This window comes from Mustelus asterias, chromosome 9 (assembly GCF_964213995.1).
Source record: "Mustelus asterias chromosome 9, sMusAst1.hap1.1, whole genome shotgun sequence".
Taxonomy (NCBI): Eukaryota; Metazoa; Chordata; class Chondrichthyes; order Carcharhiniformes; family Triakidae; genus Mustelus; species Mustelus asterias.
In genome coordinates, this window is record NC_135809.1 from 130893615 (window position 1) to 130919909 (window position 26295).

Below are 26295 nucleotides of genomic sequence, written 5' to 3' on the forward strand. Positions count from 1 at the left end.
GTCCGCGGGTTTCCCGCAGGCGTGGGATGACGTCAATGGGAATTCCCATTGACTAGCGGCGGGACCAGAGAATTCTGCTGCTAGCAAATAACACGCCATCTCCCACCAACGGAAAACACATGGCTGGGAGGTCGGAGAATCTCTATATGTCTCAATGAGGTCTCCTCATTCTTCTAAACTCCAGTGAAGAAAGACCTAGCCAACCCAATCTCTCCTAATACTGCAATCCTGCCATCCCACGAATCAGTCTGGTGAAACTTTGCTGCACTCCCTCAATGGCAAGTATGTCCTTTCTTAGGTAAAGAGACCAAAACTACACGCAATACTCCAGGTGTGGTCTCACCACGACCCTTTACGACTGCACTAAGACATCCTAGCTCCTGTACTCAAAACCTCTTGCAATGAAGGCAAACATGCCATTTGCCTTCCTAACTGCTTGCTGTACCTACGTGCTTGCTTTCAGTGACTGGTGTACAAGGACCCCTAAGTTTCCCTCTCTGCAACTATATTAGCTCACACTATCAGCAACTTGCCAAACAAACAAATTTTTAAACTTAAACATTCAAATCTAACTAATCATAGATGTTGATAGACGTTCTGCTGCAACAAATTCTGGCCTGTTTTGATGGAAAATCTCTGCCATATTAATCTACTCACCTTGATCTATACAGATCTGCAAAACAGATTGTACTTACAATATTAAAACCACATTTCTAAGCAATAATCACCACAGGAAAATTATTACATAACAAATTCCTATGAAAAATCTGCAAAAATACTTTTGAAACAACTTGTGAGCTGATGAAGTGTGAAATGAAGTCATTTTTATTTATTATTCCTTAAAGATTTCATGGTGTGGGCATGGATTCTTGTTAAATATACAACATATTTCCCACCTTAATATATACTTACATCAGAACAATTATTGAATGAAGGGATGCAGAATTATTTCTCATATTTGTTCAATCGTAATGATAAAAAAAAAACATTTGTCACTATATGCTACATTTAAAACATAACCAATAACATTTAATGGAAAGAATCGCAAACACGTGTTTCATGCAACAAAACACTATGGAATTTGAATGGAGAGAGATTGCAGAACTTTGAGGTACAGAGGGATCTGGGTGTCCTGGTACATGAATCAGGAAAAAATAGTATGCAGGGACAGCAAGTGATTAGGAAGGCAAATGAAATGTTGTTTGTTACAAGGGAAATGGAATATAAAATTAGAGATTTTATTTGTTCATGTAATGTGGCTGGCGAGGCTACAAGGGCACTTGAGAAGGTGGTGGTAAGCTGCCTGCAGTCCATGTTGTGTAGGTACACCCACAGTGCTGTTAGGGAGGGAGTTCCCTAGCGCCAGCCACAGTTGTACAGGGTGTTAGTGAGACCTCATCTAGAGTATCATCACAGTTTTTTTGTCTCCTTATTTCAGAAAGGATCTAAATGTGTTAGAAGTAGCTCGGAGAAAGTTCATCAGACTGATAACTGGGATTTGGGATGGAGTTGTTATTTTATGAAGAAATGTTGAACATGCCAGGCCTGTAGTTTAGAAGAATAAGAGTGATGTTATTGAGACATGTAAGATCCTGAGGGGACTTAACAGGCTGGATCCTGAAAGGATGAATCCGCTTGTGGGAGAGACTAGACTTAGGGTGACACAGTTCAAATATAATAATTTTCCCAATTAAGATGGAGATGAGAAAAAGTTTTTCTCTTAGAGGATTGTGAATCTTATGAGGGGGTAGGCAGGATAGAAGTATAGAATCCCTACAGTTTGGAAAGAGGACATTCGGTCCATCGAGTCTGCACCAGCTCTCCAAAAGAGCATCCCACCCAGGCCCTCCCCTCTACCCTTTCCCCATAACCCCACACATTTATCATGGCTAATCCACCTAACCTATACATCTTTGGACACCAAGGGGAAATTTAGCATGGCCACTTCACCTAACCGGCACATCTTTGAACTGTGGAAGGAAACCAGAGCACCCGGACGAAACCCACGCAGGCAGAGGGAGAACATGCAAACTCCTCACAGTCACCCAAGGCCATAATTGAACCTGGGTCCCGAGTGCTGTGAGGCAGCAGTGCTAACCACTGTGTAGCACCTGAATGTGGATGTGGAGTTGAGGCCACAATCTGATCAGCCATGATCTTATTGAATAGCGGAGCTGGCTCGAGGGGCCGATTGGCCCAATCCTGCTCCTAATTAGCGTGCTTGAATTTACTGTGGGGATGTAATTGGGAAGCACCCATTTTAACAATATCTATTGACATCAGGCTAAGCTCATTAGAAAATGTATATGGGCCTAAACAAATAGAAATAAGCGTAATCAATCTATGGGCGGCACAGTGGCACAGTGGTTAGCACTGCTGCCTCACAGCATTAGTGACCCTGGTTCGATTCCCGGTTTGGGTCTGTGTGGAGTCTGTACATTCTCCCCATGTCTGCGTGGGTTTCCTCCAGGAGCTCCGGTTTCCTCCCTAAGTCCGAAAGACGTGCTGGTTAGGTGCATTGACTATGCTAAATTCTTCCTCAGTGTACCCGAACAGGCGTCGGAGTGTGGCGACTAGGGGATTTTCACAGTAACTGCATTGCAGTGTTAATGTAAGCCTACTTGTGACAATAATAAATAAACTTTAAAACTTTAAACAATCTGGCCTGACGGAATAAATCCCACATCATTCTATTCTCTAAATCTGAAAATACAAATTCCACCTGAATATCATTCGTGCACATTTAGCACAATGGGGGCGATTCTCCCAAAAGTGCTGAATTGGTGGGAAAACTGATCTAGATCACGACTGTTTTTTCAGTGCAACTTCAGACCCGAATCTCTGCACTCTGTGCAATGCAGAGGTCACAATCGTGAATCTCATTAAAAATCTGGGTGGAGGGGGGCCTATTCGCGCCAGAGTTTGACAGTTCTGGAACTCTGCACATGCGCAGTGGCCCCGATCTGTCAGTCTCCCCATTTGCTGTCCAGCTGAATCACTGGCCAACCCGGGAACCCCGCAGTGCTGCCCCTCCAGCACCTCCCCCCCACGGCCCGATCGCGGCTCCCACAACAATTCCCGGGCCAGCCCTGATCCCCCCACCCCAGAGCGTCCCGATGTCCAGCCCAAGCCCCTCCCCCAGCAGTGGGGATCCTCCCACCCCCCTCACGCAGGCAGAGCCCCCTGCTGAACCCCCACCTGCTGACCCCCTCCCCCACCGCGAGGCAGACCTCTCCCAGAAGACCACCACCCCCAGGCCGCCCCAATCGCTGGCCTCACTCCAGCCCAGTGAACTAGCGAGATGGGTACAGAACTGGCTTGGCCATAGAAGACAGACGGTAGCAGTGGAGGGGTCTTTTTCTGATTGGAGGTCTGTGACTAGTGGTGTTCGGCAGGGCTCTGTACTGGGACCTCTGCTGTTTGTGATATATATGAATGATTTGGAAGAAGTTGTAGCTGGTCTGATTATAAGTTTGCAGATGACACAAAGATTGCTGGAGTTGCGGATAGTGATGAACATTGTCAGAGAATACAGCAGGATATAAAAAGGCTAGAAAATTGGGTGGAGAAATGGTAGGTGGAATTTAATCCAGATAAATGCGAAGTGATGCATTTTGGTAGATCTAATGCAAAGAACAAAGAACAGTACAGCACAGGAAACAGGCCCTTCGGCCCTCCAAGCCTGTGCCGCTCCTTGGTCCAACTAGACCAATCGTTTGTATCCCTCCATTCCCAGGCTGCTCATGTGACTATCCAGGTAAGTCTTAAACGATGTCAGCGTGCCTGCCTCCACCACCCTACTTGGCAGCGCATTCCAGGCCCCCACCACCCTCTGTGTAAAAAACGTCCCTCTGATATCTGAGTTATACTTCGCCCCTCTCAGCTTGAGCCCGTGACCCCTCGTGATCGTCACCTCCGACCTGGGAAAAAGCTTCCCACTGTTCACCCTATCTATACCCTTCATAATCTTGTACACCTCTATTAGATCTCCCCTCATTCTCCGTCTTTCCAAGGAGAACAACCCTAGTCTACCCAATCTCTCCTCATAGCTAAGACCCTCCATACCAGGCAACATCCTGGTAAACCTTCTCTGCACTCTCTCTAACGCCTCCACGTCCTTCTGGTAGTGCGGCGACCAGAACTGGACGCAGTACTCCAAATGTGGCCTAACCAGCGTTCTATACAGCTGCATCATCAGACTCCAGCTTTTATACTCTCAGACTCCAGCTTTTATACTATGCAGGAGGAAGCTATACAATAAATGGCAGAACCATCAGGAATATAGATACACAGAGGGATCTGGGTGTGCAAGTCCACAGGTCCTTAAAGGTGGCAGCACAGGTGGAAAAAGTGGTGAAGAAGGCATATGGCATGCTTGCCTTTATTGGATGGGGCATAGAGTATAAAAGTTGGCATATGATGTTGCAGTTATGTAGAACGTTGGTTTGGCCACATTTGGAATACTGCATCCAGTTCTGGTTGCCACACTACCAGAAGGACATGGAGGCTTTGGAGAGAGTGCAGAAAAGGTTTACCAGGATGTTGCCTGGTATGGAGGGTATTAGCTATGAGAAGAGATTGAGTAAACTAGGGTTGTTCTCCCTGGAAAGACGGAGGTTGAGGGGCGACCTAATAGAAGTTTATACAATTATGAAGGTCATAGATAGGGTGAACAGTTGGAAGCTTTTTCCCAGGTCAGAAATGACAAACACGAGAGGTCACAAGTTCAAGGTAAGGGGGGCAAGGTTCAATACAGATATGCGGGGGATGTATTTTACACAGAGGGTGGAATGCACTACCAAGCAAGGTGGTTGAGGCAGACACGCTAGGATCATTTAAGACTTATCTAGATAGCCACATGAACAGACTGGGAATAGAGGAATACAAACGGATGGTCTAGTTAGGAACACATGATCGGTGCAGGCTTGGAGGGCCGAAGGGCCTGTTCCTGTGCTGTATGGTTCTTTGTTCTTTGACCGATCCCCATGCAGAGTGGCAGCAGGACCCCCCCACTCCCATCAATCGCCCCCTAGGCCCAGCCCACAATAGGCCCCCCCCTTGGCACTGCCCAGTGCCCAATGGGCAGTACCAAGGTGCCCCGTGGGCATAGGCACTTTGCTCCTTGGGCAGTGCCAGGGGGCACAGGCTGGCACTGCCAGGGTGCCCATACCCAGGAGTCATCTCCCGCTGCCTTACCCCCTGGGAGGATTGTTCCCCCCCTTCACTCTGGCGGGGTGGGAGGTGCTATTGGGCCTGGCAAGTTCCATGCCGGGCCCGATAATTACATTTAAACTACATTTAAAATATATTAAAAACAGATTTAAATCACTTACCTCTCTTCCCGCCTGTTTCCAGCGTGGTCCCTGGATCTGGGAGACGCGTATGCGTCGGGAACACATGCGTGCACCTTGCAAAATGGCCGACACGCGATTCTCCCGACCGGATCCGCCAGCAAGTTTGCAGGTTGCAATGGGAGAATCGCCCCCAATATGTGCAATCATGGAAGATTTTCAATACAACTTACTACTGATACCATGAAAATGGATTCACAGGAATAAAATGTACAGAATAGGTTTCAATGAGGGTATAGTTTAAAATAAAAATCACCCAATAAAATGTCAATAAACACACTGCTGCACCTAATGTAGTGGTTAAGTTTACATCGAATTTGAATCAACATAATTGCAGGAAAATTAGGCTGGGGGATGGAGCCATTATAATGAGCTGAGATATGTTTGGACATGGACATAGAAGAGCGAGGTGGATGTGGTTTAGTGGCTTGCGACTGATTTTAAAAAATCTTTTATGCCAGATATTTGCCTAATGCCTTGATTACTTTCAACAACAACAATGTATATAGAGTTAGGTGTCATCAATGTACATATGGAAACTAACAGCGCTCTGGGAGTGAATACACAGGAAATGCTACCTCTGTGAATTTTCTGCATTTTAAATGTTGAAGTTAAAAGATCAAAGATTCTTTTTTTTTGATTAGTTGGAAGACCAAGGCTTCCTGTGCTAAATTGGCAGCAGAATTAGTTACAAAATGGCAAATGCCGACAAGAAATGCGGCCAGAGTCAGGGACACCCTCAGCCAAGCATTCCTGCTTCCTTGGCTCACAAGGGGCTTTGCATTCTTCTGGAGATTACTCAGCTAAATGAGATGAGGTGTATAGCCATCCAGATGGAAGAAGCAATTAAAATAAAAATCACTTTCAACCTCCTTACTTTTTGATTTGATTTGATTTATTATTGTCACATATATTGGTATATAGTGAAAAGTATACCATTCATAGAGTACATAGGGGAGAAGGAAAGGAGAGGATGCAGAATGTAATGTTACAGTTTCATGTGCTGGTCGGAAAGTTGGCTGGGATGAAGATGGGGAGAAAGGTGGTGGTCATTTTGATAATTATGGCATTGCCTTGCAAGATCTTTTTGAATTCACTGGGAAGAATTGCTGCCCTCAGTAGCCAGGTTGCCTGACCAAATGTTAATCCTGTCTTGGAGACCCACATGGCTCACGTTTCATATTCCAATGGCAGACCATAAGACCATAAGACGGGACGGTAGCACAGTGGTTAGCACTGCTGCTTCACAGCTCCAGGGTCCCGGGTTCGATTCCCAGCTCGGGTCACTGTCTGTGTGGAGTTTGCACATTCTCCTCGTGTCTGCGTGGGTTTCCTCCGGGTGCTCCGGTTTCCTCCCACAGTCCAAAGATGTGCGGGTTAGGTTGATTGGCCAGGTTAAAAAAAAAGAAGAAATTGCCCCTTAGAGTCCTGAGATGCATAGGTTAGAGGGATTAGCGGGTAAATATGTGGGGGTAGGGCCTGGGTGGGATTGTGGTCGGTGCAGACTCGATGGGCCAAATGGCCTCCTTCTGCACTGTAGGGTTTCTATGATTCTATGAAGACATAGGAGCAGAATTAGGCCACTTGGTCCATCGAATCTGCTCTGCCATTCAATCGTGGCTGATAGTTTTATCATCCCCATTCTCCTGCCTTTTCCCCATAACCCCTGATCCCCTTATCAATCAAGAACCTATCTATCTCTGTCTTAAAAACACTCAATGACCTGACCTCCACAGCCTTCTGCAGCAAAGAGTTCCACAGATTCATCACTCTCTGGCTGAAGGATTGTCCCTTTCGCCTGAGGTTGTGTCCTCTGGATCTAGTTTTTCCTACTAGTGGAAACATCCTCTCCACGTCCACCCTATCCAGGCCTCGCGATATCCTGTAAGTTTCAATAAGATCCCCCCTCATCCTTCTAAACTCCAACAATTACAGACCTAGACACCTCAACCATTCCTCATACGACAAGCTCTTCATTCCAGGGATCATTCTTGTGAACCTCCTCTGGACCTTTTCCAAGGCCAGCACAACCTTCTTTAGACATGGGGCCAAAACTGCTCACAATATTCCAAATGGGGTCTGACCAAAGCCTTATACAGCCTCAGAAGTACATCCCTGCTCTTGTATTCTAGCCCTCTCGACATGAATGCTAACACTGCATTTGCCTTCCTAACTGCTGACTGAACCTGCATGTTAACCTTAAGAGAATCTTGAACAATGACTCCCAAGTCTCTTTGCGTTTCTGATTTCTTAAGCATTTTCCCATTTAGAAAATAGTCTATGCCTCCATTCCTCCTTCCAAAGTGCATAACCTCACACTTTTTCACATTGTTTTCCATCTGCCACTTCTTTGCCCACTCTCCTAACCTGTCCAAGTCCTTCTGCAGCCCCCCCTGCTTCCTCAATACTACCTGTCCCTCTACATATCTTCATATCATCTGCAAACTTAGCAACAGTGCCCTCATTTCCTTCTTCCAAATCGTTAATGTTTATTGTGAAAAGTTGTGGTCCGAGCACTGACCCCTGAGGCACACCATAGTCATCCTGAAAAGGACCCCTTTATTCCCACTCTCTGTCTTCTGCCAGTCAGCCAATCCTCTATCCATGTCAGAATCTTACCCTTAACACCACGGGCATTTAACTTATTTAACAGTCTCCTATGCGGCACCTTGTCAGAGGCCTTCTGGAAATCTAAATAAATCATGTCCACTGGCTCTCCTTTATCTAACTTCCTTGTTACCTCCTCAAAAAACTCTAACAGATTTGTCAGACAAGGAGTAGATTTTACACTTGTAGAAAATAAATTATCTATCAATAAAAGTTTTTATTTACATATTTATTTTTGGTCAGTCAGGTGGCTGACACGGATGGAAACCTAAAACAATTCCAAACCAAGCAACTAATCGTTCAATAATGCAATATTCATTCTCTTTTCCTGCATTAACAAACTCACCTACCTTGGATGAGGGAATCAAGTTTGCTGACAACACAGAACTATGCAGAATTGTGAGTGGTGTGGACAAAGTAAAGAGGCTTCAAAGTGATTTAGACAAGTTGCGTGAGTGGGCAAATACATGGCAGATGCAGTTTAACGTGTGACATTATCCACTTCAGTAGGAAAAACAGAATGGCAGAGGATTATTTAAATGGTGATAGATTGAGAAATGTTGATGTTACATAGAATTCCATAGAATTCCTACAGTGCAGAAGGAGGCCGTTCAGCCCATCGAGTCTACACTGACCACAATCCTGGCTATTTTCCAGGCCCTATTCCCATAACCTCACATATTTACCCTCCTAATCCCCTGACACTAGGGTCAATTTAGCATGGCCAATCAATCTAACCCTAACATCTTTGGACTGTGAGAGGAAACTGGAGCACCCAGAGGAAACCCACGCAGACATAAGGAGAATGTGCAAACTCCACACAGACAGTGACCTGAGGCTGGAATCGAACCTGGGTCCATGACGCTGTGAGGCAGAATTGCTAACCACTGTGCCACCGTGCTGCCCCTTTTTTTTATAAACCACTGCCATTAGCAACCTCTTACCTTTTAATATTTCTTATCTCTACCCTTAGTCACCTTTCAACCATGTCTTTGTAATGCCTATCCGGTCATACATATTTATCTCTCTCTATCTGTGCAGACAATTTATTCCTTTTGTATGTACAAAGGGAGCTGGGTGCCCTTGTACACCAGTCAATGAAAACAAATTTGCAGGTGCAGTAAGCAGTAGGAAGGCAAATATTATGCTGGCCTGCATTGCAAGAGAATTTAAGTACAAGAGCAAGGATGTCTTACTGCAGCTGTATAGGGCGTTGGTGAAACCATACCTGGAATATTGTGTGCAATTTCGGTTTCCTTACTTGCCTTGGAAGGAGTGCTGCAAAAGTTCACCATACTTTTTCCTTGGATGGCAGGACTGTGATATGAAGAGAGATTGGGTCAACTAGGCCTGTATTCACTGGAGTTCAGAAAAATGAAAGGGGATCTAATTGAAAATATAAAATTGTGACAGACTGGATACAAGGATGTTGTTTCCTCTGGCTGGGGGTTTAGAACAAGGGGTCACAGTCTCAAGATATGGGGTAGGCTATTTAGGACTGAGATGAGGAGAAATTTCTTCACTCAAGAGGGTGGAGAATCTGTGGAATTCTGTACCACATAAGGCTGTGGAGGCAAAATCACGTATTTAAGAAAGAAATTGATAAATTTCTAGATTCGAAAGGTGTCTAAGGGCATGAGGAGAGAGCAGGAGTATGGCATTGAGATAGAGCCTCAGCCCAGTTATGGTCACGGTGAATGGTTGAGCAGGCTCCTATCTTCTATGTTTCTATGTTAGCTTAATTCAGAAAGCCAGCTGACATGAACTAACCTTGAGTGACACGTAATTCAGTGGATCTTCCCAAAAAGAGATGACATGGCGATCTAGTCAGCTATCCAGCCAGTGGGCTAAACCCCACTGGCCTATGTTAAATTCCGCCCATTCTTAAAGTTACATTAAATAGGGTATGGTGCCATTGGTACAAATAGTAGGCAATGTTTCACTCATGGTATTTTACTTCCATCAGATATTGGCAGAACAATTTGTTCCACATGTCCAACTATTCTAAGACAAAATCTGTCTCCCCAGTACATCTGAGATTATAATATCTTGGTAAATAAAATAAGTAACCAAATAGCATTCAGAAAAGTTAGCATTTCCAGATTAAGGATAATTTTGTTTAAACTGGAAGAACCAAATATTCATGAGTTTTCCGACATAATAACTGCTGCTATCAGGATATAATATTTTCATTGTTGCTATGGTAAACAAGTTTTATTTACTTGTCAACATAGCAATGAATTGCTCTTTAGTCAAGAAATCTGAAAGGCTTACTCCAGCATACAGGCAATAGCTTTTATGTTTGCACTTATGCAACTCTGTAAATAACATTTTTAAAGTGTTTCTCAGAATTTCATATTCATCTAGCCAGTGTCTGGATGCCGAATGAAAGCCTGGGTCTTGTTTATACTATTTTTTTCTTCATAAAGAAAACATGGATGCCTGACCAGCTGTCAGATATGAACAGGCAGTCATTTTCAAGGAATCTCTAATTTGGGGCTTCAATTTAAAAGTAACTTCTCAGTAATTTAATTTCCTGGTGCAGCTGGCTGAGATGATGCCACATACAGAATACAAGTAGTGAGTAGAGGATGGAGCAGGGACCAAAATATATCCTAGATGGTGATAGTGGCTCGGATTTTACAATCAAAAAAGAATTCAGGCCAACAGTGCTTATGGTTATTAATGACCAAACTCAGAGAAGGAGTTGATATATGATTAAATATTGTGATTAAAACAGTAAGCTAACTCACAAGTGTTGAGTATCATTTTCCTCAGGATTTAATTGTAGTGAGATACCATTTTTCATTTCTTTGATTCTTTTTTCATTTCTTTGATGGGGCACGAATATCCTAGCTGGGAGTTTTGCTAGTGCGGTTCGGGTGGGTTTAAACTAATGTGGCAGGGGGGTGGGGATCAGAACAATAGGTCAATAAGCATAGAGGCTGGGGACGAAGTTGGGGCCAAGACAAGGCTATCTAAGAGGAAGAGCATTCTGGGGGAGGATGACCTCAGTGGGCCTGGGGATCTGGAGTGCATCTGCTTCAATGCAAGGAACGTCACGGGCAAGACAGACGAGCTTAGAGCCTTAATACTTGCGCGGAACTTGGATGTAGTTGCAGTGATGGAGACTTGGTTAAAAGGACAGGACTGGCAGCTGAATATTCCGTGGTATAAGTATTTTAGGCGAGACAGAGGAGGGGCTAGGAGAGGTGAGGGAGTAGCAATGCTGGTAAGGGAGAATATTACAGCGGTACAGAGGGTGGACAATTTGGAAGGGTCAGGTAACGAGTCACTGTGGGTGGAGCTTAGAAACAGAAAGGGCGCAGTCACTATGCTGGGGGTATACTACAGGCCTCCCAACAGCCCACGGGAAGTTGAGGAACGGATATGTAAGGAGATTCTGGACAGGTGCAGAAAAAATAGGGTTGTTGTAGTGGGAGACTTTAATTTCCATCACATAGACTGGAAATCGCTTAGACTGGAAATTGCTTAGGGCTGGGGGCCTGGACGGGGAAGAATTTATAAAATGCGTACAGGAAGGTTCTTTGGAACAGTATGTTGACAGTCCAACCAGAGAGGGGGCTATACTGGACCTAGGACTGGGGAATGAGCCCGGTCAGGTCATCAAAGTTTCAGTGCGGGAACATGTGGCAAATAGTGACCACAATTCTGTAAACTTTAGGATAGTAATGGAAAAAGATGAGTGTTGTCCTATGGGTAAGGTGCTGAATTGGGGGAAGGCTAACTACAGCCGGATTAGGCAGGATTTGGTGGCTGTTGATTGGGAGAGGCTGTTCAAGGGTAAATCCACATCTGGCATGTGGGAGTCTTTTAAGGAGCAGTTGATAGGACTGCAGGACAGGCATGTGCCTGTAAGAGAAAGGATAGGAAAGGTAGGATTCGAGAGCCGTGGATAGCCAGTGAAATTGTGGGTCTAATCAAAAAGAAAAAAGAGGCATACATGAGGTCCAGGCAGCTAGAAACAGATGGAGCACTGGAGGAATACAGGGAAAGTAGAAAAGAACTCAAACAGGGAGTTAGAAGGGCAAAAAGGGGTCACAAAATGTCCTTGGCAAACAGGATTAAGGAGAATCCTAAGGCATTTTATACATACGTTAGGAACAAGAGGGTTGTTAGAGAAAGAATCGGACCTCTCAGGGACAAAGGAGGGGAATTATGCTTAGAACCAAAGGAAGTAGGTGAGATCCTAAACGAATACTTTGCATCAGGATTCACAAAGGAGAGGGACATGTTGACTGGTAGTGTCTCAGAGAGATGTGTTGACCCGTTAGAAAAAATCTCAATTACAAGGGAGGAAGAGTTAGGTTTTTTAGGAAACATTAAGACAGACAAATCCCCAGGGCCGGATGGCATCTATCCTAGACTCCTCAGGGAGGCAAGAGATGAAATTGCTGGGCCTCTAACAGAAATCTTTGTCTCTTCACTGGACACAGGTGAGGTCCCAGAGGATTGGAGGATAGCAAATGTGGTCCCGTTATTTAAGAAGGGTAGCAAGGATAACCCGGGTGATTATGGGCCGGTGAGCTTGACGTCCGTGGTAGGGAAATTGTTGGAGAAGATTCTTAGAGATAGGATATATGCGCATTTAGAACTGAATAATCTCATTAGCGATAGACAGCATGGTTTTGTACGAGGGAGGTCATGCCTCACAAATTTGGTTGAGTTTTTTGAGGAGGTGACAAAAACGATTGACGAGGGAAGGGCCGTGGATGTCGTCTATATGGATTTTAGTAAAGCGTTTGACAAGGTCCCACATGGCAGGCTGGTGCAAAAGGTTAAATTTCACGGGATAAAAGGTGAGCTAGCTAGATGGGTGGAGAACTGGCTTAGCCATAGAAGACAGAGGGTAACAGCGGAGCGGTCTTTTTCCGGTTGGAGGTCTGTGACTAGTGGTGTTCCGCAGGGCTCTGTACTGGGACCTCTGCTGTTTGTGATATAGAACATAGAACATTAGAACATAGAACATTACAGAGCAGTACAGACCCTTTGGCCCTCGATGTTGCGCCGACCAGTGAAACCAATCTAAAGCCCCTCTAATCTACACTATTCCAATATCATCCATATATATAAATGATTTGGAGGAAGATGTAGCTGGTGTGATCAGTAAGTTTGCGGACGACACGAAGATTGCTGGAGTTGCGGATAGTGATGAACATTGTCAGAGAATACAGTAGGATATAGATAGGCTGGAACATTGGGCGGAGAAATGGCAGATGGAATTTAATCCGGATAAATGCGAAGTGATGCATTTCGGTAGATCTAATGTAAGGGGGAGCTATACAATAAATGGCAGAACCATCAGGAGTATAGACACACAGAGGGACCTGGGTGTACAAGTCCACAGATCCTTAAAGGTGGCAGCACAGGTGGAGAGTGTCGTCAAGAAGGCATATGGCATGCTTGCCTTTATTGGACGGGGCATAGAATATAAAAGTTGGCATATGATGTTGCGGCTGTGTAGAACGTTGGTTAGGCCACATTTGGAATACTGCGTCCAGTTCTGGTCGCCACACTACCAGAAGGACGTGGAGGTTTTGGAGAGAGTACAGAAAAGGTTTACCAGGATGTTGTCTTAGCTATGAGGAGAGATTGGGTAAACTGGGGATGTTCTCCCTGGAAAGACGGAGGATGAGGGGCGACCTAATAGAGGTGTATAAAATTATGAAGGGCATAGATAGGGTGAACAGTGGGAAGCTTTTTCCCAGGTTGGAGGTGACGAACACAAGGGGTCACAGGTTCAAGGTGAGGGGGACAAGGTTCAGTACAGATATGCGGGGGACGTATTTTACACAGAGGGTGATGGGGGCCTGGAATGCACTCCCAAGCAAGGTGATTGAGGCGGACACGCTGGGGTCGTTTAAGACTTATCTAGATAGCCACATGAACAGACTGGGAATAGAGGGATACGAACGAATGGTCTAGTTGGGCACATGAGCGGCGCAGGCTTGGAGGGCCGAAGGGCCTGTTCCTGTGCTGTCTTGTTCTTTGTTCTTTTCTTGTACTCTCTTGATCCAATCTTTCTTTCCTCTTTTTTTCTTTCTCTACCTGGTTGACTTTGAATTCACCCATTCCAATCAGTCCTTGCGCTGTCAGTTTCAGTCCTTCAATTTGATTTGGTTGGTTAAGGAAATAAACAATTGGATTGCCTTGTTCAATCAGGTTCCAGATAAACAATTTCCCTCACTGTGACATTATACAGTTTCACTTTCAGTAACTTCCATGCAAGAAAAAATGCAAGTGTAAGTCGAACTATAACACTGTCAGGCTTACCATGAAAGCGATAAATGGAAACGTAATGATGTTTTAAGAACTGCAAATTTTAACAACGTGATTTTATCTGGGACTGTGTACATATTCCTACAATTCTAGCTGAAAGCCATTATTAGACCTGTGGTATTCTAGAATCATAGAACCATACAGCGCAAAAGAGGCCCTTCGGCCCATTGAGTCTGCACTTATACATTAGAAACACCTGAACTCCCACCTAATCCCATTTACCAGCACTTGGCCCATAGCCCTGAATGTTATGATGTGCCAAGTGCTCATCAAGATACTTTTAAAGGATGTGAGGCAACCCGCCTCTACCACCCTCTCAGGCAGCGCTTTCCAGACCGTCACCACACTCTGGGTAAAAAGGTTTTTCCTCACATCCCTCCGAAATCTCCTGCCCCTCACCTTGAACCTATGTCCCCTTGTGACTGACCCTTCAACTAAGGGGAACAGCTGCTCCTTATCCACTCTGTCCATGTCCCTCATAATCTTGTACACCTCGATCAGGTCACCCCTCAGTCTTCCCTGTTCCAATTAAAACAACCCAAGCTTACGCAACCTCTCTTCATAACTTAAATGTTCCATCCCAGGCAGCATTGTGGCGAATCTCCTCTGCACCCCCTCCGGTGCAGTCATATCCTTCCGATAATGTGGCGACCAGAGCTGCACGCAGTACTCCAGCTGTGGCCTCACCAAAATTATATACAACACCAACATGACTTCCTTGCTTTTGTAATCTATGCCTCGATTGATAAAGGCAAGTGTCCCATATACCTTTTTCACCACCCTACTAACATGTCCTTCCACCTTCAAAGATCAGTGGACAAACACACCAATGTTCCTTTGTTTCGCAGAACCTCCAAGTGTCCTACCACTCATTGAGTGCTTTCTTGTCAAATTACTCGTTCCAAAGTGTATCACTTCACACTTTTCAGGGTTAAATTTCATCTGCCACTTATCTGTCCATTTGAACATTCCATTTATATCTTCTTGTAGCCTAAGACACTCCGCCTCATATTAACTACCCGTCCAATCTTTGTGTCATCCACAAACATTCTAATCCTATCCCCCGCATAGTCATCAATGTCATTTATTTAAATGACGAATAATAAGGGACCCAACACAGATCCCTGTGGTACGCCACTGGACACTAGCTTCGAGTCACTAAAGCAGCCTTCTGTCATTACCCTCTGTCTCCTGCAACTGAGCCAATTTTGAATCCACTTTATTAAATTACCCTGCATTGCATGTGAATTTACCTTCTTTACAAGTCTCCCATGTGAGACTTGTCAAAGGCTTTGCTGAAATCCATATAAACTACATCGACTGTACTATCCTTGTCTACACACCTCCTCAAAAAATTCAATCAAATTTGTTAGGCATGACGTCCCTCTGACGAAGTCATACTTTGCCTCTCCAAGTGGAGATCGATGTTCTCCTTCAGAAGTTTCTCTAATAGTTTCCCTACCACTGACGTGAGGTTCACTGGTCTGTGCTTCTCTGGTTTATCTCCATAATATTTCTTAAATAGCAGAACCACATTAGCTATTCTCCAGTCGTCTGGCACCTCCCCCGTGGCCAGAGAGGAATTGAAAATTTGGGCCAAAGCTTCTGCAATGTCCTCCCTTGCCTCCCACAGCAGCCTAGGGCACAATTCACCTGGACCTGGAGATTTATTCACTTTTAAGGCTGCCAACAACTCCAAAGCCTTCTCCTTCCCTATGTTAACTTGCTCAAGATCTTCAGTCACTCTCCCTGAATTCCACACCATCGTCCTCATTCTCTTGGGTGGAGACGGATGTGAAGTATTCATTCAACACTCTGCCAATGTCCTCTGGCTCCACCCACAGATTGTCCCCTTGGTCCCTAGATTTTCCCATTAGTAGCTGTTCCCAGTCTATCTTCATAGAAATCATAGAAACCCTACAGTCCAGAAAGAGGCCATTCGGCCCATCGGGTCTGCACCGACCACAATCCCACCAAGGCCCTACCACCATATCCCTACAGATTTTACCCACTAATCCCTCTAACCTACGCATCTCAGGACACTAAGGGCAATTTTTAGCATGGCCAATCAACCTAACCCGCACATCTTTGGACTGTGGGAGGAAACCAGAGCACCCGGAGGAAACCCACGCAAACACGAGGAGAATGTGCAAACTCCACACAGACAGTGACCCAAACCGGGAATCGAACCCAGATCCCTGGAGCTGTGAAGCAGCAGTGCTAACCACTGTGCTACCGTGCCGCCCTTCAGATCCTGTCTTATTTTACTAAAATCCACTCTCCCCCAATCCAAAACTTTTTTGCAGCCTGTCTATTTCCTTGCCCATAACAAGCTTAAATTATACCATGTTGTGATCGCTATTACTAAAATGCTCCCCCACCACCACCCCAACCACCTGTCTGGCTTCATTCCCTAGAATTAGGTACAGCACAGCTCCTTCCCTTGTTGGACTCTCCACTTATTAATTTAAAACATTCACCTGTACACCTTTCAACAAATCTACTCTATCCAAGCCCTTAACACTATGTGTATTGGTGCAGTTGAATAGAAACAATCATTATTCGCAACAACAGAAGGTATATTGAAGTCAGAAGGTAAATCAACTCTTTAGTGCATAACACCATTAACACATTCCAAGGTTTTCATCCCTACATTAATAATTGAGCAAGCATGGGACAAAGTAGCCACTGGAGATTGCTGCTGAATATAAATCACGTTGAACAAAACTGCTTGTTCTTCTGTAAATGTCAGGGCATAGAAATTAGCAGGTGCATATGTAGGGCTGCGGGAAAGAGAGGTGATGGAACTGCAGGCTCACCATGAACAAACAGAACTTCTTTACTTGAACATCTTCTGAAATTGAGTGGCCCATGACTTTTATATGACATCCACTGCTAAAATCCATCATTTTTGTTCAGTACAAAACACTTCTTTGTTTCACAAAAGACAATGTGCGCCTTTTTAGTTTACTCTTTAAATTATTTTTTATTACAGTGGCACAACGGTTAGTACTGCTGCCTCACAGCTCCAGGTTCAATTCCGTCATTGGGTGACTGTTTATGTGGAGTTTGCACATTCACCCGTGTCTGCGTGGGTTTCCTCCAATTTCTCCAGTTTCCTCCCACACTTCAAAGATGTGCAAATTAGGTTGATTGGCGATGCAAAATTGCCCCTTTGTGTCCGGGCTATTAGCAGGGTAAATATATGGGATTATGGGGATAGGGCCTGGGTGGGATTATTGTCGGTGCAGGCTTGATGGACTGAATGGCCTCCATCAGCACTGTAAGGATTCCATGATATTCTATGATATCTTATTTGTGTATTGCTGAAAAAAGACATGCTGTAATAGCAAATGCACCAGGGGACAGCTAGCTGTCAAGCTTTAGTTTAAATTCATTTAAACAAATTGAACCCAATAAACAGATGGCTCTGGTGAGATTTTACACTTGCATTAGCCCAGCATTCCTGTCTTTTTGAAGTTTTACAAGTATCATGCCACCCAATCCATGTTTATCTCACCCAAGAAACATATCTGCTGCTCTAAGACAGTTCCCCCACCCCCTTCTCAGACATCATTTTTCTCTCCTTCAAAACCACAATCATCGCCTCCTTAAACAAAAATCATCCTCAACTTTCACTCCTGTCCAATGCTTATCACATCCAACTTTGCTTTTTTCCTTAAAGTTCATGATATAAATACATAAATTAAGGCTCTGTCTCCCAGTTGCATTTTTCTTTTTGCTTAAATTCCCTGTTTTAATTCATTTGTTCTGAGTTCTGTCCTTCTACAGCACTGAAGTAGCCATATCCAGTTACGAATTGCATGTAATGTGTGTGTGATCATGCTGTGTCTCCCTCACCTTGCATTAATTCAATACCTCTTCCTTTCTCCATTCTGAATGGAACCATGCAGAAGTTCATCTCCAGCAAAAACAGAAAACGCTGGAAAATCTCAGCAGTGTCAACCAGACTCAAAACGTTAGCTCCATTCTCTCCACAGATGCTGTCAGACCTGCTGAGACTTTCCAGCATTTTCTGTTTTTGTTTCAGATTCCAGCATCCGCAGTAATTGCTTTTATCTTAGAGTTCATCTCCAGCCATGGTTTCTATTTCCTTGCTTGCAATATCCACTCCCATGACGGATCTCAAACAATGATGAGACTGAGTACAGGAAAGAAGTAGAGAATCTGGTGAAATGGTGCGATGACAATAACCTCTCCCCTCAATGTCAGTAAAATGAAGGAGATAGCCATCAACTTCAGGAAGTGGGTTTCCTCTGGGCCGGTTTCCTCCCACAGTCCAAAGATGTGCGGGTTAGGTTGATTGGCCATGCTAAATTGACCCCAATGTCAGGGGGATTTACAGAATATGTGGTGCTACGGGAATAGGGCCTGGGTAGGATTGTGGTCGGTGCAGACTCGATGGGTCGAATGGCCTCCTTCTGCAATGTAGGAATTCTATGATTCTAAGTGCAGTGGAAGACATGCCCTTGTCTACGTCAACAGTGACAAAGTGGAAATGGTCGATAGTTTCAAGTTTCTAGGTGTCCAGATCACCAAATCCTGTCCTGGCCCCTCGACAGTGACGCTGTAGTTAAGAAAGCCCACTGACACCTCCAATTTATCAGGAGGCTAAGGAAATTCAAATTGTCCACTATGACTCTCACCAATTTTTACGGATGCACCATAAAAGGCATCCTTTCCGGATGTATCACAGCTTGATCTGGCTCCTGCTCTGATCAAGACTGCAAGAAACTTCAAAGGGTTGTGAATGTAGCCCAGTACATCACGCAAACCAGCCTCCCATCCATTGGCTCTGTCTACACTTCCCGCAGCCTTGACAAAGCAGCCAGCATAATCAAGGACCCTACACACCCCAGACATATTTTCTTCCGCCTTCTGTCGAGAAAAAGATACAAAAGTCTGAAATCACATACCAACTGACTCAAGAACAGCTTCTTCCCTGCTGCCATCAGACTTTTGAATGGACCCACCATATATTAAGCTGATCTTTCTCTACACCCCAGCTATGAGTGTAACACTATATCCTGCACCCTCTCCTTTCCTTCTCCACATTGTACTCTATCAACGGTATGTTTTGTCTGTATAGTGAGCAAGAAACAATATTTTTCACTGCATCCCAAAACATGTGACAATAATAAATCAAATCAAATCTTCAGGATCCATCCTTGTCTTCTTTACCATGGCCCATCCTGAATGCACTTCAGCTGAGCAACTCACCTTGTACACTCCTCCACCTGCACATTTTTCCTTTTCAGATAACAGTCTTGGCACCAGACTCTCAGGCAGTTTATTCCAAACCATAATCACTCGTTGCTATTATTCATATCACTTTTGCTTCTTTCACTAATTACTTTCAATCTAAACCCCTTCATTCCTGATCCTTTCACGAGTGGGAACAGTTTCTTCCTATCTACACTTTCCATACCCCTCATAGTTTTGAATACCTCCATCCAATCTCCTCTCAACCTTCTTTTCTCTAAGGAAAACAGTCCTAACTTCTCCAATCCATCTTCATAATCGATCTTCTTCATCCATGAAACAACTCATGAACTTTTTCTACATTCTTTCCAATGCTTTCACATCTTTCCTGAACTGGACACAATACTCGAGCTAACGCTGAACCAGTGACTTACACAAGTTCAGCATAACCTACTTACTCTTGTAATCTTTGGTCCTATTAATGAAGCCCAGGATGGGTGGCATGGTGGCACAGTGGTTAGCACTGCTGCCTCACAGCACCAGGGACCTGGGTTTGATTCCCCGCTTGGGTCACTGTCTGTGTGGAGTTTGCACATTCTCCTCATGTCTGCATGAGTTTCCTCCGGGTGCTCCGGTTTTCCCCCAGCTCAGTCCAAAGATGTGCAGGTTAGGTTGATTGGCCATGCTAAATTGCTACTTAACTAGCAGGGTAAATACATGGGGCTATGGGGTTGGGGCAGGTGGGAATGTGGTCGGTGCAAACTCAATGGGCCGAATGGCCTCCTTCTGCACTCTAGGGATTCTATGATACTGTGTGCTTTTGCAACCTGTCACTTCCAAGTTTTCATCACCCTTGCTCACCACATTCTTGAGATGAATGAAAATCTCAAAATCTTGGTGGCTATTTTAACCCAAAGCTGATCCTTAAGTCAACATCTTATCAAGACTACCTATTTGCACCGTTGCAACATTGCTAACCTCTCCCCCTATCTCAGCCTCTCTGTTTTAAATGGGCAACCCTAACTCTGAGAATATGCCTTCTGGTCCTAGACTCTCAAGGCAAAACAACCTCTCAGCATCTACCCTGTCAAACCGCTCAATATGACTCCTCTTCTGAACTAAAGAGAGGTAAAGTGTGATGGATTTTATGCTGTTGAAAAAAGAGGGAAGGGTTAGGTGAAGCAACAAAAAGATTGGTTAGACAGCAAAGAAGATTAAATAGCATAGATGACATGGAACAAAAGGCAAAGTGAATGGGAATGGGAGTAGTAAATGAAAAAAGCATTTGTCTAGAGTAAGTTTTAATAGCAGAATAAAGGTCATGCTGTCTATAAAATTAAAACATGAGAACAAGTAACAAACTGGCACGAGAGGAAAAAACAAAATGGAGAGCAGAGTTCATGGTCTGAAGTTGGTGAGCTCAATGCTGAGCCCAGAACATTGTAAAATGCCTAATTGGAAGATAAGCTGCTGTTCTTCCAGCTTGTGTTGGGTTTCACTGGAACACTGCAACAGGCCGAAGACAGGAAATTAAGCATGAGAGCAAGGTGGTGAATTGAAATGGCAAGTGACTGGAAAGTTGGGGGTCATGCTGGCGGACTGAATGGATGTGTTATGCAAAGCGGTCACCCAATCTACATTTGATCTCCCCAGTGTAGAAGAGACCATACTGTGAGCAGTAAATACAATGAACAAAGTTGAAAGAAGATTTCCTCCAGCCTTATGAACCTCCTAAACATTCTGCACCACTAGCCTTTCATGCATTACCTCTTTGATCCATTGTTACTTCCACAAATGTGAATATTTATTGATCGCAGGGTTTGTTTGAATGGATTTACAATTATTTTCAAGATGAGTAGGAGAACGCCATTTTGTTGCAACATTTATAATGGTTTGAATTATTTGTTTTACCTACCCGTAAAATGTCAATCTTAGGTAGCCAATCCTCTTTCCCAATTTAGCCACTTGTCCTTTCTTTATGGGAGCATTCTTTAATCGCACAATTCCTATTTGACGGAGAGTTCTCAGCCATTGATAGGCAACTTCATCATTGTCCAGCACCTCCTCAAAGTTGACAGTAGGGATTTGAAGATTTGAACCCCAATTCTGTTGATCTGTTCCAAAACAAATTTAGAATCCTTGTTCAAAGTTGCATTCAAAGACATGGTTTGTAGTAAACAACTGTACAAGATAGAAGACCAGTGTCAAGGTAAGGGGTGAAAAGAGCGCCCAGGGGAGGGTGGGGTGGGGAGAATGTCTGGGGAAGGGGGAAAGAGCGTGTTGGAGGAAGGGGGAGATAATGTGAGAATTGTTGGGGAATGAGAGAGTGTCTTAAAGGGTGATATCAGTGATGTCACCGGTCGGGGCCTGGGTGGCTGAACTAAGGGTACAAGTGCTAAAAGAGAAATGTCACAATCAAAGAGGGGGTGGGGAAAGGGTGGGGCAGGGAGGCAAGTGCAGGGTAAGATTTCGGTACATGAAGGTCTCAGGAGGAGTGTGTCACATAGGTGTTAGGGTAACAGGCGGGGCAGGGTCAGGCTGGGCCTGGGGACAGTAAAGGGCGTTGGCTCTGAGGAGAGGGAAGGCATGTGGATGTGGATTATAATAGGGTCATGGGCAATGGAGGGAGGTTCAAGGTTGACAGAGGAATGGGGATATTGAATGGGTCCAGGAGGTTTGTCACAGGGAGAGGTGGGTGGAGCAAGATCTGGAATGTGACGCATACCATTTTAAAAATCTGGTCTTGACCACGCAGTTAGTCAGCAAGTGAAATAGCTCAAAGTGGGAAGAGAGACTTTTTGGGTGAATGGAATTCAAGATCAGCACAATTGGTCAACTAAAGGGGCACCCTAATAATTAAGGCAACTGGATGTCAACCATGCTCATTTGTGTTCTCCTCTCTATGTAGAGGAAAAGATTGCAAAGATGATTCTGGATAGGAGCGAAAGTAGCAGGGTAGTTGTACTGGGGGACTTTAACTTTACAAATATTGACTGGAAAAGCTATAGTTCGAGTACTTTGGAGGGTTGGTTTTTGTTCAATGCGTGCAGGAAGGCTTCCTGACACAGTATGTAGATAGACCAACAAGAGGCGAGGCCACATTGGATTTGGTACTGGGTAATGAACCAGGCCAGGTGTTAGATTTGGAGGTAGGTGAGCACTTTGGTGACGGTGACCACAATTCGATTACGTTTACCTTAGCTATGGAAAAGGATAGGTATATACCAAAGGGCAAGAGTTATAGCTGGGGGAAAGGAAATTATGATGCGATTAGGCGAGATTTAGCTGGCATAGGTTGGGGAAGGAAACTGCAGGGGATGGGCACAATTGAAATGTGGAACTTGTTCAAGGAACAGCTACTACGTGTCCTTGATAAATATGTACCTGTCAGGCAGGGAGGAAGCAGACTTGTGAGGGAACTATGGTTTACTAAGGAGGTTGAATCTCTTGTGAAGAGGAAGAAGGAGACTTATGTTAAGATGAGACGTGAAGGCTCAGTTAGGGCGCTTGAAAGTTACAAGTTAGCCAGGAAGGACCTAAGGAAAGAGTTAAGAAGAGCCAGGAGGGGACATGAGAAGTCTTTGGCAGGTAGGATCAAGGAAAACCCTAAAGCTTTCTATAGGTATGTCAGGAGTAAAAGAATGACTAGGGTAAGATTAGGGCCAGTCAAGGACAGGAGTGGGAAGTTGTGCGTGGAGTCTGAAGAGATAGGAGAGGCACTAAATTAATATTTTTCGTCAGTATTCACGCTGGAGAGGGACAGTGTCGAGGGGAGTACTCAGATGCAGGCTGTTGGACTGGATGGGATTGAGGTTCATAGGGAGGAGGTGTGAGCAATTCTGGAAAGGGTAAAAATAGATACGTCCCCTGGGCCGGATGGGATTTATCCTAGGATTCTCTGGGAGGCGAGAGAGGAGATTGCAGAGCCTTTGGCTTTGATCTTTGGGTCATCATTGTCTACTGGAACAATGCCAGAAGACTGGAGGATAACAAATGTTGTCCCCTTGTTCAAAAAGGGGAGTAGGGATAACCCTGGTAATTATAGACCGGTCAGCCTTACTTCTGTTGTGGGCAAAGTATTGGAAAGGATTATAAGAGATAGGATTTATAATCACCTAGAAAGGAATAATTTGATTAGGGATAGTCAGCACGGTTTTGTGAAGGGTAGGTCGTGCCTCACAAACCTTATTGAGTTCTTTGAGAAGGTGACCAAAGAGGTGGATGAGGGTAAAGCGGTTGATGTGGTGTATATGGATTTCAGCAAAGCGTTTGATAAGGTTCCCCATGGTAAGCTTTTGCAGAAAATACAGACACATGGGATTGAGGGTGATTTAGTGGTTTGGATCAGGAATTGGCTAGCTGTAAGAAAACAGAGGGTGGTGGTTGATGGGAAATATTCATCCTGGAGTTCAGTTACTAGTGGTGTACCGCAAGGATCTGTTTTAGGGCCACTGCTGTTTGTCATTTTTATTAATGACCTGGATGAGGGCATAGAAGGATGGGTTAGTAAATTTGCGGATGACACTAAAGTCGGTGGAGTTGTAGACAGTGCGGAGGGAAGTGGCAGGTTACAGAGGGACATAGATAAGCTGCAGAGCTGGGCTGAGAGGTGGCAAATGGAGTTTAATGCGGAAAAGTGCGAAGTGATTCACTTTGGAAGGAGCAACAGGAATACAGAGTACTGGGCTAATGGTAAGATACTTGGTAGTGTGGATGAACAGAGGGATCTGGGTGTCCATGTGCATAGATCCCTGAAAGTTGGCACCCAGGTTGATAGGGTTGTTAAGAAGGCGTACGGTGTGTTAGCTTTTATTGGTAGAGGGATTGAGTTTCGGAGCCAGGAGGTCATGTTGCAACTGTACAAAACTCTGGTGCGGCCGCACTTGGAGTATTGCGTACAGTTCTGGTCACCGCATTATAGGAAAGATGTGGAAGTGTTGGAAAGGGTGCAGAGGAGATTTACCAGGATGTTGCCTGGTATGGTGGGAAAATCATATGAGGAAAGGCTGAGGGGCTTGAGGTTGTTTTCGTTAGAGAGAAGGTTAAGAGGTGACTTAATAGAGGGTTACAAGATGATCAGAGGATTAGATAGAGTGGATAGTGAGAGCCTTTTTCCTCGGATGGTGATGGCTAACACGAGGGGACATAGCTTTAAATTGAGGGGTGAGAGATATAGGACAGATGTTAGAGGTAGGTTCTTTACTCAGAGAGTAGTAAGGGCGTGGAATGCCCTGCCTGCAGCGGTAGTGGACTCGTCAACATTAAGAGCACTCAAATGGTTATTGGATAAACATATGGATGATATTGGAATAGTGTAGGTTAGATGGGCTTTAGATTGGTTTCACTGGTCGGCGCAACATCGAGGGCCGAAGGGCCTGTACTGCGCTGTAATGTTCTATGTTCTATAGTGAAGACCACACAGCAGCAGGTTTCTTCTCAACTCATGGGTCTTACAACACTGAGATCCCAAAAAGGTGCGGATCTGCCAATCGTTCTGTGGAATTTGCCATCTGTTGCAGACAGAGTCAAGGGTGAGGTGGATGCCTCTAAGGGTTTGGTGGGTGGCAGCCAACTTGTGTCTCCAAACCTCCATCCTGTAGGGTGAATAGCCATGCCTGACAAGGGGCCATGTGATTAATCTGTCTCTGCTGTTGAGACAATGGTTTTCCATAGAGCCAAAGGGTGTTACAATGCCAATTGATATCACTACTGGATGGGAAGGTGCCAGAATGGAAACCTGGCTCAAAAGACTGTAACGTTTACTCTTTTTCACAAAACATAGATGAACAGAGTCAGAGGGCTGCCTGTTAGCTTTTAGCAGCAGAAAAATAAACATTTATTAAACATGTTTGACTATAATACAATACTTCTTCACTCCCATTTATCACCACAAATGTATACAGATTTTAAGGTTAACGCGGGATACAAAGCATATCTTATGCTGTCATGTTCTCAGTAAACATACAATTCCTATAACCCAATAGGCCAACTGTGGTCAGACACTCCCCACTCTGAAACCAAGTGGCAGATACCACCCATTTGAACTTCTGTGGATTTCTCATCAAATCCCCCCAGATGATTATCACACTGTGGGCCAACTGATTTCACTGGACTCCAACTTCCACACGAGTGTTTTCCCACTCTCGAAAAGACATGCCTTGGAATCTTCTTTCAAACAATACTTTTCCTCAACTGTTTTCAACAAGGATCCACATCCAGGATTTCCAACTCTCCTTTCAGTAGTCCTTTGTCTTGAATAGCCATGCACATCCAAACTTCCATAAAATCTCTTGGATATACAGCCAGCAGTTGCTTCTCAATTGCTTCAACTATTGCTTTGTAGGCTGTAGTAAGATATCATCAATCTTATGGTTAATTCAGATCTCTGGTTTCTTACTGGCTAACTTCATTAGGTCTGCACCTTTCAGCTCTGTATTTAACTTCAATGAACAGTACGTTTTTTCAGTTTCCAGGGTCTTTGTTCTTTTAACTTCCGTTTCCTGGGATTTCTCTTTTCACTCCTTGTTTTCTAGAATGATCTGTTCTTCAGTTTCTGGGACTTGTTTTCTTGCCCATTACTGCATTGTTCGGCTTCTGATTCTGACAGAGCTCAGAGAACTGCTCACTCTCTAGCTTCCTAGCTCCAAATGCTCTGGGTTCAGTTAAACAAAACTCAAAAAGGTACCTCTAACTTAAAAAGTGGTCTCTAGTTGCTAAGCGACAGCCCAATCCTTCTCCAAACTCTTGTTTACTTTTCGCTATGCACAATAGAGACAGTTTGAGCTGAAAACAAACCCCTATACATGCAACCATT

The 26295-nt window shown here is 44.5% G+C and overlaps 1 protein-coding gene across 3 annotated transcripts in view; it reads right to left on the bottom strand.

The window, feature by feature from the left end:
* The window catches only part of bbox1 (butyrobetaine (gamma), 2-oxoglutarate dioxygenase (gamma-butyrobetaine hydroxylase) 1), a 188583-nt gene that overhangs the window by 62982 nt on the left and 99306 nt on the right, over positions 1–26295 (bottom strand). For all 3 annotated transcript variants that reach the window (XM_078221036.1, XM_078221038.1, XM_078221037.1), the window contains exon 4: positions 21397–21595. In XM_078221036.1, the coding sequence (XP_078077162.1) occupies positions 21397–21595 (199 nt within the window). The remainder of the gene's footprint in view (positions 1–21396; positions 21596–26295) is intronic.